Raw genomic sequence first — 14017 nt, forward strand, 5'->3', positions numbered from 1 at the left:
TGTGTCATGTGTTGGGCAGGCTAAGCTATTCAAAAAGAAATATCATGGTTGTGTAGTTGCCTAACTTTGGGCAAGTTCCTGACCTCACTAAGCTTCAGTTTACTTGTCTATAAAACTGAGATGATTGTACCAAATTCGTGGGGCCATTATGAGGATTAACTGAGGCACTTCCTGTACAAAAAGTGCCTGGGACACAATCAACACAACATAAATGTCAGCAACCATTACTATTATCCACAGAGCCCAGCAGGGCAGTGCTTGCAAGGTGTAAACAAGTCCATATTTGTAAAGTCCTCAGCACAGGGCCTGGCACCCAGTGAGGGCCATTTATGTGTTTCTTAAATAAGCAAATAGACCCATGTTTAAAGTATAAGTAGGTAAAATGCAAAAACAGCCTAAGAAATGTAGAAATTTATTCATATCATATCGATTCAACATGTTCATTCTAGAAGGTTGGGACAAAGTGAGGCCTAGCACCTATAATTATCCATTTTTAAATTCCTAAGTGACTAGAAATTTCCAAGTAGTCTAAAGAAAGGCCTTAACAGAAAACACCTCTGTATAAATATGTTGAGCTGCAGACAGAAAGGAAAGAGGTGTTTGCAGCCCAGTGTGTATCCTATGCTTACCTTTTAAATAAATGATCATGTTTTAACAGATTCTACCCCTTTTGAGACTGACAGTGACCTTCACAAAGAAACATCTTGCATCGTCAAGTCCCAAGCATCTGCCTTCCAAACCAGGGTTTACGTGGCAATAATTACGGGAGAATCCCAGCAGATCCGACACTGAGTCTCTTATGCAGTAGGGGGCTCGGTCGTTCTTTACTGAATGAATGAATACAGAATCTGGGTACAAAGATTTAAATAAATACTTAGACTGATATCATCTGGTTAAATACATTCATGTTCTTGGTTCATCAAGTACATTCATAAGCAAAGCTGGCTCTTTACAAGCAAAGGCTTTGAGTGCCCGGTGGTGAAGAACGCTCTGCGTGCTGGCTGGGCCACTCCGGTGCGCCACCATGCTGTGCGCGGAGTGCTAGCAGTTTCTCCACCATCAGCGCAAATGTCAAGGCAGGGAAAAGGCAAAAACATTAGACTTATTTTTAAAATCGTTTTGACCTGCAGACATCTGGAAAAGTCTTACATCTTACCCCTCAGGGGCCCAGGGGCCTCCCTTTGAGAACCGGCAGTCTGGTGGGTGGTGTCCCGTGACAGACCATGCTGGGCAACGTAGATTCACAAGTGTTGCCTTTGTCTGGTCCAGCCTCTCCTTCCCTGGGCAATTCGGGAAAACGCCAGGAGCTGCTGGGAGCTTCCCTGGGGTTCAGGCTGGAGAGGGGGTGAGGCTCCCTGAAGCTCTCTCCAGAGAACTGAAGGGGCTCGGGGGACTCAGGGCAGTGCTGACGTCTTTGGCAGCCTCCAGGAGATTGAGAAGCTCCAAATCGAATCTTCACACTTTCACCCCCTATGTGTTCTAGGGAGCTCCAAACCCCTTTTTGAATTTAAAAGCATCCGGAAGCCCGGCCTGCGTGGCTCAGCAGCTGAGCATCGACCTAGGATCCAAGAGATCATGGTTCGATTCCCAGTCAGGGCACATGCCCGGGTTGGGGGCCCCATCCCCAGGAGGGGGTGTGCAGGAAGCAGCCGATCAATGGCTCTCTCATCATTGATGTTTCTATCTCTCTCTTTCCCACTCCCTTCCTCTCTCTGAAATCAATAAAGACATAGTTAAAAAAAAAAAAAAAAGCATCCAGGAAACTAAATATATGCTCAACTTACAAATATCCAAGCTAGAGATGGGCCCGTAGAACTGACAGGTGCTCTGGAACTGGCCCAGGTGATAGGAAAACACTAGCTATCAGCTCACTGCAGTTAAGAGTTCCAGGGGTAGCCCTGGCCAGGTGGCTCAGCTGGTTGGAGTGTCGTCCTGTGCACCAAAAAGTTGTGGGTTCGATTCTGGGTCAGGACACATAGCTAGATTGCGGGTTTGGTCCCCAGTTGGAGTATGTATGTGAGGTAACCAATCGATGTGTGTGTCTCTCTCCCTTCCTCTCTCTTTAAAATCAATACCTATATCCTTGGGTGATAATGTTTTTTAAAGTTCCAGGCGTGTACCTGCACCCTGGCATCCCAAAAACAATGGAGCAAAAGCTCTACTTCAATTGTATGCCTGGACAAAGGAAACCTCAACAAAGTAAAAAGACAGCCACTGAATGGGAGAACATATTTGCCAATGATACATCTGATAAGGTGTTAATATCTAAAATTTGTAAAAAACTTATAAAACTCAACACACAAAAAAACAACCAATCCAATTCAAAAATGGGTAAAAGACCTGAATAGACACTTCTCCAAAGAGGATATACAAATGGCCAAGAGACATATGAAAAGATGCTCAATGTCACTAATCATCAGAGATGCAAATTAAAACCACAATGAGATATCACCTCACACCTGTCAGAATGGCTCCATCAATAAATCAACAAACAGCAAGTGCTGGCGAGGGTGTAGGGAAAGGGGAGCCCTCGAGCACTGCTGGTGGGAATGCAGACTGGGGCAGCCACTGTGGAAAGAGGTATGGAGCTTCCTCAAAAAATTAAAAATGGAGCTGCCTTATGAGCCAGAGATTCCACTTCTGGGAATATAACCAAAGAAACCTGAAACACTGATTCAAAAGAATATATGCACCCCTATGCTTATTGCGGAGTTATTTACAATAGCCAAGTGCCCATCAGTAGATGAGTAGACAAAAAGCTGTGGTACATTTACACAGTGAAATACTACTCGGCCATAAAAAGGAAGAAATTTTACCCTTTGCGACAACATGGATGGACCTGGAGAACGTTATACTCAGTGAAATAAGCCAGTCAGAGAAAGACAAGTACCACATGATTTCACTCATATGTGGAATCTAATGAACAAACTGAACTAACAAGCAAAATAGAGACAGACTCATAGACAGAGAGCAGGCTCACAGCTCTGTTGGGGGGACTGTTGGGGGGGTAGAGGGCTTGAGCAAAAAAGGGAAAGAGAGAGAGATCTCATGGATGACCGAGGGAGGGAGGAGGGCGGGTGGAGGCAAAAGAGGGCATAGAGGGGACAAACGGTGATGGGAAAAAATAAATTTAATTTAGTTTAATTTACAACTTAAAAATAATAATAAATAATAATAAAGTTAAATAAAAATAAATTGTATGGCTGGAAGTGAGAGGATATTATAAAACATTTACACTGTACAGAAGGTAGAGTCCTTTCTCATGGACACAGAAAAAACGCGTCATGAATTAAAACCTTGTCTTTATAACTCATTTGCATACTTACCACTTACCCTAATTTAGTTCAGACTGTGAACTGCGTCAAACAAGAATAGGAACAAGGACACTTTATACCCTGTTCCCTACTCACTCTGGGAATGCAAATACTAGAAGCTGAGGTCAACTAGACAAGTCGGGGTTTGGCTCACACACCTCTCGTTTCTAGCCTGTCGCTGCCTTTTGTAGATTTCCTGCCACCTGCCACTGACAGGAGCATTCCACCCAAGCCTTCCCCACTCCCAGGCTGAGGCCTGGAGGGAATCCTTCTTAGCGGAGGAGCCTGGGGCACTGGAAGGTTAAGGAGCAGGAGGTCCCTACCTACATAGAGGTGACGCCCGGGCAGGAGGCCAGCAGGCCTTGCCGATGATCAGTCACCCTGCGGGGCAGCTGGCTGACCCCAAGTCTGCCCCTGTCCTTGGTGTGCTGGGCTCGTGTGGGAAAAGCCCATTGGGAGCCTTGAAAGTGACCTTGCGCACCCCTGCGTCAAGAAGTCTGGCTCTGACCAAGGAAAACATGGGGAGAGAAACACAGAAGATGTGGTTGGAAGACAATCCTGATCGTAGGGAGGGTTGGTCCCTGATGTCACTAATAGTGGGCAAGCCCATTTGATCTCTCTTGGACTTCGAGTTCCCATTCAAAGAAGGATTGGATGAGCTGACCACGGTCTCTCAAGGCTGGCTTCAAGATTCCTACCCTTGTGTCACAGTCTACATGCCAGAGCACAGGCCTGTAGGGTCATTCGTTGTGGAAATGCCATAATAACCTGTGTTCCTGAGGCTCTCTGATGGACCAGATGAAGCCATGAGCCATGGATTGAATGCTAGTTTGTGCTGGTGTCCAAATGAGCACCTGTCATTTTTACATACTCAGCCTGTCATTTTTACACAAATCAAACACTTTTCCCTAACTAAGAGTTGTAAATGAGGTTGAAGTGCTGCCTGGGACCCCGATGGGCATTCACCCGGGTGCAAATGAAAAGTCCATGGGGTTTGTCAACCCACTGGACAGCCCTCGACCAGTGGGGATGGCGCCTGGCAGATCAGAGGCCCCTCAGTCCTATGGGTGGATAGCCCTGAGGTCACCACACAGCAGCGCTCAGCTTGGCAATGTGACCTTATTGGGGCCTCTCTCCTTCCCTGTTTCACACTCCTCAGGCCCCACTCCTGTTCCCTCAAGTCAATTCTCCAAACAATCCATCGACAGCACCTGCTCTTGCCTCAGCTCTGCTTTCTGATGGGACTCAGAAGCGACCATATGGAGAAATATGAACATAATTGATAGGGGGGAAATCAGTGTGCAGATACAGCAAGAGTCATGGAGGGGACAGTGAAAACTGAGAGGGTGGGAAACGCCAGCAGCTAGCCGTGCTCTCAGCCAGCGCGCAGAGGGGAGCCGACGTGGACGCTCAGGAATGTTAACGAGTTTGTTAAACACTGTCTTTCTTAGGAACACAGACTGGGTTTGCAACATGTATATTTTGTACTACATTGCTTTAACTTTCAGGAAGAGAAAATAGGGTATTTTTCTTATACCACCCCAAATAACATAGAGCTGTCAAGAGTTTTAATGACCCTGGGAAACTGAAATGACGCAAACTCATTGGCATGTCTGGTGCAGTAGCCCAGCCTCCGCAGCAGGGAGCTGTGCCCAGCGTGCTGTGCCCAGCGTCCCGTCGTGCTCGGTCTTAAATGGGTACAGAGCACATTAATGTCACAAACAGGGCTCTGCTGGCCCTGGAGAGGCTGTTTTAACACTGCTGTGCTTTTGAATATGTCTAAGCCCACATTTCTGAATAATCATTAGATGGGAAAAGTGCAAGGATGTGTTGTAGAATCTGATTTAAGAGACATGCTCTTTACAGTTGAAGGCGGCAAAGACCGTTTTAAATGCACACAGCAACATTCCTAATGGGGCCGGACTGCATCACTTCTCACTGGGAAGCACGTGGAGGCTATGTTCTCATAGCTTGGCTGAATAGCATTCCTCTCCATTTGGAAGATGAAAGCCCTTCCAGTATTTCCAACAGGAGATATGTTAAACAGCCAAAATTTCTGACTGCTTGGGCAGCAGTGACCAAGCCTAACCTAACCATGATGTCAAGTCAGATCTAAAGAGATTTATGGTGTCTTATTTAAAAAAAAAAAAAAAAAAAGTCTGTTCATGTCCATCCATCTTCCCATGTCTTTTGCTTTGTCCTCAGGTATATAGACCAGATGATAAACCATTCCAAGGTGTGGCAGTTCCTCTGAAAGTGAATGTAAGGGTCCCAGAATTACATACTATGTTGGGGAGCCCTGGAAAGTCTCAGGCACTCAGGAAGCCTGACTGCAGGGCTCTCAGTCCTCAAGCACCACCCAGGCGCTGAGTGGGTGGTTTCTTGTTGAATAGGGTATAAGTGAGGTGTTATATGCAGGGAGGAGCAAAAGCAGGTTTACAGTTGTCTGTATGGAAAAAATACAATAATTAATAAAGAACAATACAGGAATAAGCTGTTTCGCAACTGTAAACCTGCTTTTGCCTACCCCTACATAGACATAGGAATATATTGCCCAACTGTTCTGGAAATAAATCTTTAACTGTAAGTCATGCATTCTCAGTAGGGGTGACATCACCCCCAAGGGGGTAAAAATTGATTCTTTAGGAGAGGTAAAAAAATGTTATTCTTCTTATGTATAAAACACAAATATGCCCTTAATACCTAAACAGAGATACAGTCTATTTGTGGTATTGGGATTTCATAGAAGGGGCTTGACTAGGGGGGAAAAGCCCAAAGTCTCTGAGAGTGAGACAGATGATAAAGGAAAATGTTGGGGCCACCGCGGTAAATCCACTCCCGGTAGCAACGGTGACTCCGGCTGACTTCTGCAGCATCTCCCAAAGTGTCTCACAGTGCTCTCAAAATTACTCCTCCTACGTTAACTGATAGAAAGAATTAAATCTGCGGAGAGGGCTGCTTTCCCAGATACGAATGCCCTTTCCTGGAAAGTGCTAAAACCCTAGAACCTGAATTATTTTCCTTTTTCAGAATTCTAGTATTTTCCTGGCTGGGTTCCGTTCCTGGAATAGCTATGGCATCGGGTGAAAGGCAGCCTCGGGCAGGGTTCAGAGGAAAGCAGAGACGGCCGGCTGGGGAGCCTGCTCAGGCGCGGGGACCCCTCTCCAGAGACTTGGCACAGACTTCTTAGTAAAGAAAAGGGAAGTTTTGCCTCTGTGTTATTTTTTTTCATATAAGAAGTGAGAGAATAAAGCAACGTTGACATTATTTTTAGCTCTCACAAGCAGTAATAGGTCGCCCACTTTAACATGCACCAGGAAGGGCCCCTTTGAGCCCGACGGCCGGCGGGAGATGCTGAGCTGCACCCCGCCTCGCGACGCCGGGGCGGGCGCGCACCCCCTTGGCGAGCACCCCTCCCTGGAAACGTGCGCACAGAGAGGGAATGAGTGGGCCTCAGTTAGAGGGGCTCTACTACCTGGGCGTCCTCAAGAGCGGGAGCCTGTCTGCGACCGCCCCGTGTCATCCCGCGGAGCACTCGCCAGAGGAGGGAAGACGAGAGGAGGCACAGGCCCCCCACAATCCAGGCCTCTCTCCTCCTGAGCGGCAGGTCCATCCTCAGGGGGCAGCTCTGAAGAGGCCTCTCTGCTCGTCCACTCCCTCCCTCCCCCAGCTGGCCCGTCCAGCCCCCGGCCTCAGCGCTCGGTCTGAGGGTAGCCGTGGGTGCAGAGGGCGCCTGCAGGGCCCTGCAATAGGGGTTTCCAGTCACACGGCCCACAGACAATCCGCCTCTTTAAAAGGAAAATATGACGGCCTGTGTAACAGATCTGAAACAGGTGCGGGCAGAGACCCGCGGCGCAGCTGACACCAGGGAGAGGAGCTTGTCCCCGGTTCAAGGAGATTAGCAGACAGACACTGGCATCTGCCCTGATGCCCCCCCCAGGCAGCTTCCTCCTGCCCCAAAGGTGGGAGCAAAGGAGTGGGGGTGGGGAAGTGTAGCTTTGCAAAACTACAAAGCCTCCCTCCTCACGGAGGGTGTCCTGAGCTCGGAGCTGTGGCCTCTGTGACACCCCCCCAGCAGTCAGCGGGCGGCCGCCTGCGGGGACAGACACCAGCTGCCCCCAGCCCCCAGCCCCCAGCCCCCAGCCCCCAGCCCCCAGCCCGCAGCCCGCAGCCCGCAGCCCCCAGCCCCCAGCCCGCAGCCCGCAGCCCGCAGCCCGCAGCCCGCAGCCCGCAGCCCCCAGGCCCCCAGCCCCCAGCCCCCAGCCCGCAGCCCGCAGCCCCCAGCCCGCAGCCCGCAGCCCGCAGCCCCCGGCCCGCGGCCCGCAGCCCCCAGGCCCCCAGGCCCCCAGGCCCCCCGGCCCCCGGCCCCCGGCCCCCAGCCCGCAGCCCGCAGCCCGCAGCCCGCAGCCCCCAGCCCCCAGCCTCCAGCCCCCGGCCCCCGGCCCCCGGCCCCCGGCCCCCGGCCCCCGGCCCCCGGCCCCCAGCCCCCGGCCTCCGGCCCCCGGCCCCCGGCCCCCGGCCCCCGGCCCCCAGCCCCCAGCCTCCAGCCTCCGGCCCCCGGCCCCCGGCCCCCGGCCCCCGGCCCCCGGCCCCCGGCCCCCGGCCCCCGGCCCCCAGCCCCCAGCCCCCAGCCTCCAGCCTCCAGCCCCCAGCCTCCAGCCTCCAGACTCCAGCCCCCAACCTCCAGCCTCCAGCCTCCAGACTCCAGCCCCCAGCCCCCAGCCTCCAGACTCCAGCCCCCAGCCTCCAGCCTCCAGACTCCAGCGCTCTCCCACCCTGTTAGTAAGTGTGCTGTTCTGCTGCTTCTGGAGCATTTGTACCAGGCACTCACACGTCCCTCAGGGTCACCCGCATGTAGGGTCACCCCACAGCTTCCCTCACTCCTGGCTGGGACCCCGCCTCTGCCCAGAGGATAAGAAACTGGGCGGCACATAGAACAGGAGGGACACACAGGTGCCCTGGGCACAGGGGCAGGGCGTGCGCAGCAGAGGGGGGCAGAGGGAAGCAGGCAGGACCCAAAGGGAGAATGATCTCCGGTTGCCCCCAAAATTATCTGGCTCTTTTGTGTTCCCTTAAGCAAATAGCGAGTGTGTGTGTGTGTGTGTGTGTGTGTGTGTGTGTGTGTGTGAAGCAGTAACTCAGACCTGAGGGAAATGCCGAGTGGAGCTGCTCATACAGGAGAGAGGAGCAGGGGAAGTCCTGGGTTGGCCTCTATAAAAGTAACACCAGTTATCGCTGGTCATTTGTCATTTGGTGTGTTCCCGGTATGGACACAGCAGCTGCTAAGCTCGTCACCCATGGGCGGCAGATTCACCTCTTCTAGGTTTTACTTGATTGTATGTTTAGATCCAGTTTATTAGGGCATTTCTGCTAAAAGCTTTTACAATTCTACTCCATTTAGGTGATTCTGAACACCCTTTAAATGTAACAGAGTGAGAAACGTCATTAGGACACAGGATAAAAAGGAAAAAACAAAACATGCTATAAAAGTAGAATATGACGTATTTAATAAACTCAGCAAAACATAGAGGAGCTGAAAGATGACAGTTAAAAATAAATCCAGTGGAGGAAACAATAAATGAAATAGAAAAACCTGGTTAAGAGCAGGAAAAGAAAAAGAATCTGAGCTTTACCAAACCATGTTAACACATACAAATTGTTAAATTTATAGATAATTGTCCTGTTGGGACTGGAGAGTAGAGACTTTTCTAGAAAGAATTGCACTTTCAACCTTCCAAGCACAGCTGCACTTCACAGTGTGGGAAAGCCAGGCATTCTTTCCGGGGGCACCACAGGGAAGGTCTGTACTGTGACTAGCAGAGCCCATCTTCTCAAAGAGAGAGGGAGAACCGAGAAAGGAGAATACGTGCAGAAAATTATGGCTTTTTTATATATATATAAAAATAATCCCTGGAGAGAAAAGACTGCTATTTACTGTGGCCCCTACAGATCATGGAGATGTGTCAGTCTAGCTCTGCCTACAAACCCAAAGACATCTGAGCTGCTGGAATGCCCTTCTCCACAGCCTCTGCCAAGGCCCCTGGCTACCCTGGCCCCCGGGCCAGGCAAGCAAGGGCGCCGGCCTTGGCAGCCACAGAAAGGAGCAAAGCCCTGCGCCTCACCTCCGTGTGCCTGCCCATCTCCACCAGGCAGGAGAGAGGAGGGAATTCGTTGCTGATGTCACTGGGCCCTTGGCTATTTACAAAGCAGCCGAAAGGACCTGTGGAGCTCCCAGCCGCTCCCCCCCACCTTCCCCGCAGCACCGGCTGCGGGAGAGAAGCCAGGAGGCCCCGGGTACACAAAGGGCACCAGGTTAACAGAGAAGGATGTTCTTTTAGGGTTTCTGAGGAATGACACCCTCAGCCTTTCCCTCAAAAATATCCCAGCCCTGGCCGGGTGGCTAGGTTGGTTGGAATGTCACCCTGTACACCGAAAGGTGGCAGGTTCCATTCCTGGTCAGGGCACATGCAGGAGGCGATCGATGGATGTTTCTCTCTCCCTCCCTCTCTCCCAGATCAACATAAACATGTCCCTGGGTGAGGGTGAAAATAATACACAGCCCTGCTGGCGGGGCTCAGGGCTTGAGCCTCGACCTGGGGACCAGGAGGTCACAGCTCTGTTCCTGGTCAGGCACATGCCCAAGTTTCGGGCTCGATCCCTGGTGGGGGGCCTGCAGGAGGCAGCTGATCGATGACTCTCTCATCATTGATGTTTCTCTGTCCCTCTCTCTCCCTCTCCCTTCCGCTCTCTGGAGGAAAAAAAAGGCTTAAAAGTACATATATATATTAAAATATTTGACTACCAGATCATTTGATTTCTAATATTCTGGAGCAGTTCATCACAAACACAATTCTTCTTTAAAATGTCCGTGTTTCAGCTTAGCACTATCTCACTCTTTGAAGAGATTTCCTACTTGTAACAATTTTTATCAGAATCTGGAGAAGAACAGTACTGGGAAATAATGAAATTCAAATGAACTGTTAAGGTGGCTGGTTATTTCCAAGTTATCCAAGAAGAGTGTTTTGTCTTCTCTGTCCTGCAGAGGTGAACGGACAGGAAAAGAAACCCGTCCGTCCGCGTGTGCAGCGAACAGCCCGGGGGAGGGGCCCTTCGCATCCGGCCGAGCCCCGGCCTGCGGAGGGTGGCCTTGGGGTAAGCGGGACAAGGTACCAGCCCACGGGGGTGGGGAGAGCTCAGAAAGCCCACGTTCCGGCCCCACTGCTCCTCTCCAGGGCACCTCACCATCACTCTCAGCAGACCCCATGGCCTTCACACCTAACAGCTCTATTCCATCCTGTTTCGCCCCTTAGAAATGCCCTTCCTGTGTCAACAGTGCTTTTCAGAAGGTAGCTGGACAACAAAAGATGTTTCCCAGACCTGCTTAGGAAGAGCCAGTTGCTCTGATTATTAAAAACAGTGGCTCCCAGCCCTCAACCAGAAGGCGGACTTCACTTAAACAGATCTGTTCCTTCCACAGACATTTGTTGGTGCCTATGATGTGCCAGTTACTGGGATAGCACCCAAGGATGCAAGGAGGTCTCGACCTTGAGGAGTGATGCTAGAGAAAGGTGACAAACACATTCAAAACAATTGCTTATGCTGGAATAAAGGCACAGGTGAAATGCCGGGAGGCCCACGTGGGGCCAGAACTGCCCAGCCGTGGATGGGTGAGAGGGAGCTGACTGGGCTAAGGTAGGGGAGGAACGGTTGCTGGCTAACGCTTATTCATCTCTTTCCATGGCTACAGATACTTTGCTGAGTGCTTTTTATCCGCTATCACACTAACTGTTCACAGCAGCTATAGTCCATCATCCAGATGAGTTTAGTAACTGGCCAAAGGTTAAGCAGCCACAGCCGGGCCCAGGCCGAGTTCTGCACAGCTGGGGACACAGGTGTGCTATCGCACAGGCCCCTTATCTCCGTCACTGACCATCAGCGTCAAGGGCTCTACCACCTACCCTGGGAGGAGATTAATGTCTTGAGGAAATTGGAAACTTCTGCAGAGCAATTGTGCCCCTTGCGGTGCTTCCCAGGATTTCATGTCCAAGTCCATGTTTTTAAATGACCCTTCCCAAGGAATGTGCATTTCCATAGATTCACTTTCATAACTTGGAAGCCACTAACATAATGTAGCCCGCGGGTGGAGGTGCAGAATCGAAGGCCCGCTGAGCACTTCCCAAGCCCGCCGTCTCGCTTACAACGCCCAGTCCTCACCAAGCAAAGCTAAAGCCTGCCTGCTTACAAATGGTCCCTAATTCTGCACTCCAGTGACAAAACAGAATTTGAACAGGGTCTGATAAATGGCTGTCTTTACTGACGTATGTAAGAAAAACTAAGGTAGAAGTAGGGCTTTTCAGGAGGCTAAATCAGCGTTCAGTTACCTCGTTATTTCCAGACCCTGAATCCTGTTCACTCGAACTTTCTTCTAGAAAGCATTTCATCTTCTCGACCTCCACACATGGAAAAAGGGCCATTTTCTCCAGATGGTCTCTGTCGTGACACGTGGCGACTTCCTCCAGCCTCTGCACTTTTAACACCTTGGCAGTGAGTCCCATGAAGTCACTGCCTGGGGCGTGGTGCCCATCCCCTTCTGTCCCTGATCCGTAAATCAAGACGCAGCGGTGACTTTGGGTTGCACCTTCCTCCTGACTGTCAAGAAAGGAAACAAAGTTCTTATCACTTACTCACATATCTGACTTTTGGGGAAATGACCCCTGAAAGTTTTGAAGTCTCTTCTGTTTAAGCCAGAGATAAGGGCAAAAATAGGAAGAGAAATTCTAATATCAATATTGAGTTTCAGATGGAACTTTAAAAGGAAGACATTTCCCCCCACATTTTCCTACAAAAGCAAACGGTCGGAAGTGACCTTAAGTTTCACTGGGTGACAGTAATAAAATAATATTGATGACAAGTGGACAGCTTAAATACAGAGCATAAAGTTTCTTTGCATTTAATTGGGATTGAAGGTTTGCCCCTCCCATCCCCAGTGGAGTGGTCTCCAGCACATGAATCATTTCCAGAGCCCTTCTCTGCCTGCGCTTTAAAATGTTTGGTGTTTATTTTTTAAAAAGAAATGTGCTTCCTTACAGCCCTCTCACGTAGATAAGCTATCTACCCCGATACCTTTCTTTTCATCTTCATCAACAGCTTGGTACCAAGGAGTTCAAATCCTGTGCTTTCCTTGAAATACTTTCATTACAAATTAGGTGCTACACATAATGCTGCTTCAGTGCTAGAGATCTGCATGTATCTACAACCCCTTGATTATATGGGTGGAGAGGGCTAGGAGGGTGAGATCTGAATTGGTGGAAAGTTCCCACTGCCAACTCTTGAGGCCCCCTGCTGGAGAGTTTCTGAAAATTTTCTTCCAGCTCTTTGTCACTTTAAAATACTCTGGTTTTTTCTCCACAAAACTTCATCTTTCATTTTCTTAACTCACATAGTAAAATTATACCTCGAGTTTCAAATTATTTAAAATCCAATGCTCTGCAAAATTCAACTTAGCCACATAAAGATCTTACATTCAAGCACACTAAAATGTAAATGGTATCAACCAGAACTCTCTAAGATACATTATAGACCACTATTATAATTCTTTTACATTACCCTGAAAAAACTCATTATTAAAATGAAGAGAGAAACGCATTGACTATTTCTAAGACAAATTATGGCTAAAATATAATATGTCATTGCACAGGGTACTCAAATTGAATCAGAAACACAAAAAATTAACATATTAAAACAAAAGCTTAGGTCCAAGGTATAATAATTTTGAAAAAAATTAAATGTTAATCTCTACCTGGAGTTTGGTACAACTTGTTATTTAAGAAAACATGGAGAGAAAGAAAAGAGATTTGAAAGGTTATGACAATTTTTTTAAAAAATAGAGTAATTACCATTTATAGGAAGACATCACTCCAAGTGTAGAGTATGAGTCCGGCAGATAAAGGGAAGCTTTTCAGAGTTCAGAATGACTGCACGCTTTTCCGGTATAAGCCTCACGGTCAGGCACTATAAATCTCCCGAGAAGATAAGCCTCCACTATGCAAAGAAGTATCCTCTCTCTCAAATGCCACTTTGAGCCCCTGTTTAAGCTAATATGGTCCTTGATCTCATGTTGCTCAGCTGTTGCCTCCTTAGTCAGATGTGGAGGAATATTTAATTTTAGACACCAGACTTTTCAAGGCCAATGGCTCCATTTCAGAGGTCAGGTAAGGAAAGGACAGGCTGGAGCAGTGGATGAAATATCACTTTCACCTTTTCTTCTCATCTGTGTGGCAACAGGCTCAGAATTATAAAACTGCATTTGTCTTGACGATCATATGGCCAAATATTCTGCCCCTTTCAGATTCACGATTATGTACCAGCCAGGAGGGTCCTCGGAGAGGGGACCCACAGCCCCCTTTGTTTACCATCTGACACAGTGAGCACATCCAACTAGAACACGATGGATCTTCTGAAAGCACTTAGCAAATTCAATTTTTTAACCCTTAAAATTGTTTGTAATAGCTCCAACTGTTCACAACTCTAGGGAAAGGTCGAAAGCACAGGCATCCAGGGAGTTACAAAGAACAGGAATGAATTTCATAAACTCTCCTTAGAGACAGCACTGTGCCTTTCCCCCAAGTTTTCCACCACAGGCCAAGAAAAGGAAAGCCAGGTAAACAACCCACCTGCCTGATTCTAACAGGACTGCATTCCTA

General features: G+C 49.0%; 1 protein-coding gene across 1 annotated transcript in view; it reads right to left on the reverse strand.

Moving 5' to 3' along the window:
• Window positions 1–13227, reverse strand: part of MYLK4 (myosin light chain kinase family member 4) — a 76491-nt gene extending 63264 nt beyond the window's left edge. The window contains exons 1-2 of the mRNA XM_087820035.1: window positions 13211–13227; window positions 11696–11963 (exon numbers count right to left, since the gene is read on the reverse strand). Coding sequence (XP_087676161.1) covers window positions 11696–11963; window positions 13211–13227 — 285 coding nt within the window. The remainder of the gene's footprint in view (window positions 1–11695; window positions 11964–13210) is intronic.
• Between the last annotated feature and the right edge of the window lie 790 nt (window positions 13228–14017).

Source organism: Miniopterus natalensis, chromosome 9 (genome assembly GCF_054644295.1).
Source record: "Miniopterus natalensis isolate mMinNat1 chromosome 9, mMinNat1.hap1, whole genome shotgun sequence".
Lineage (NCBI taxonomy): Eukaryota > Metazoa > Chordata > Mammalia > Chiroptera > Miniopteridae > Miniopterus > Miniopterus natalensis.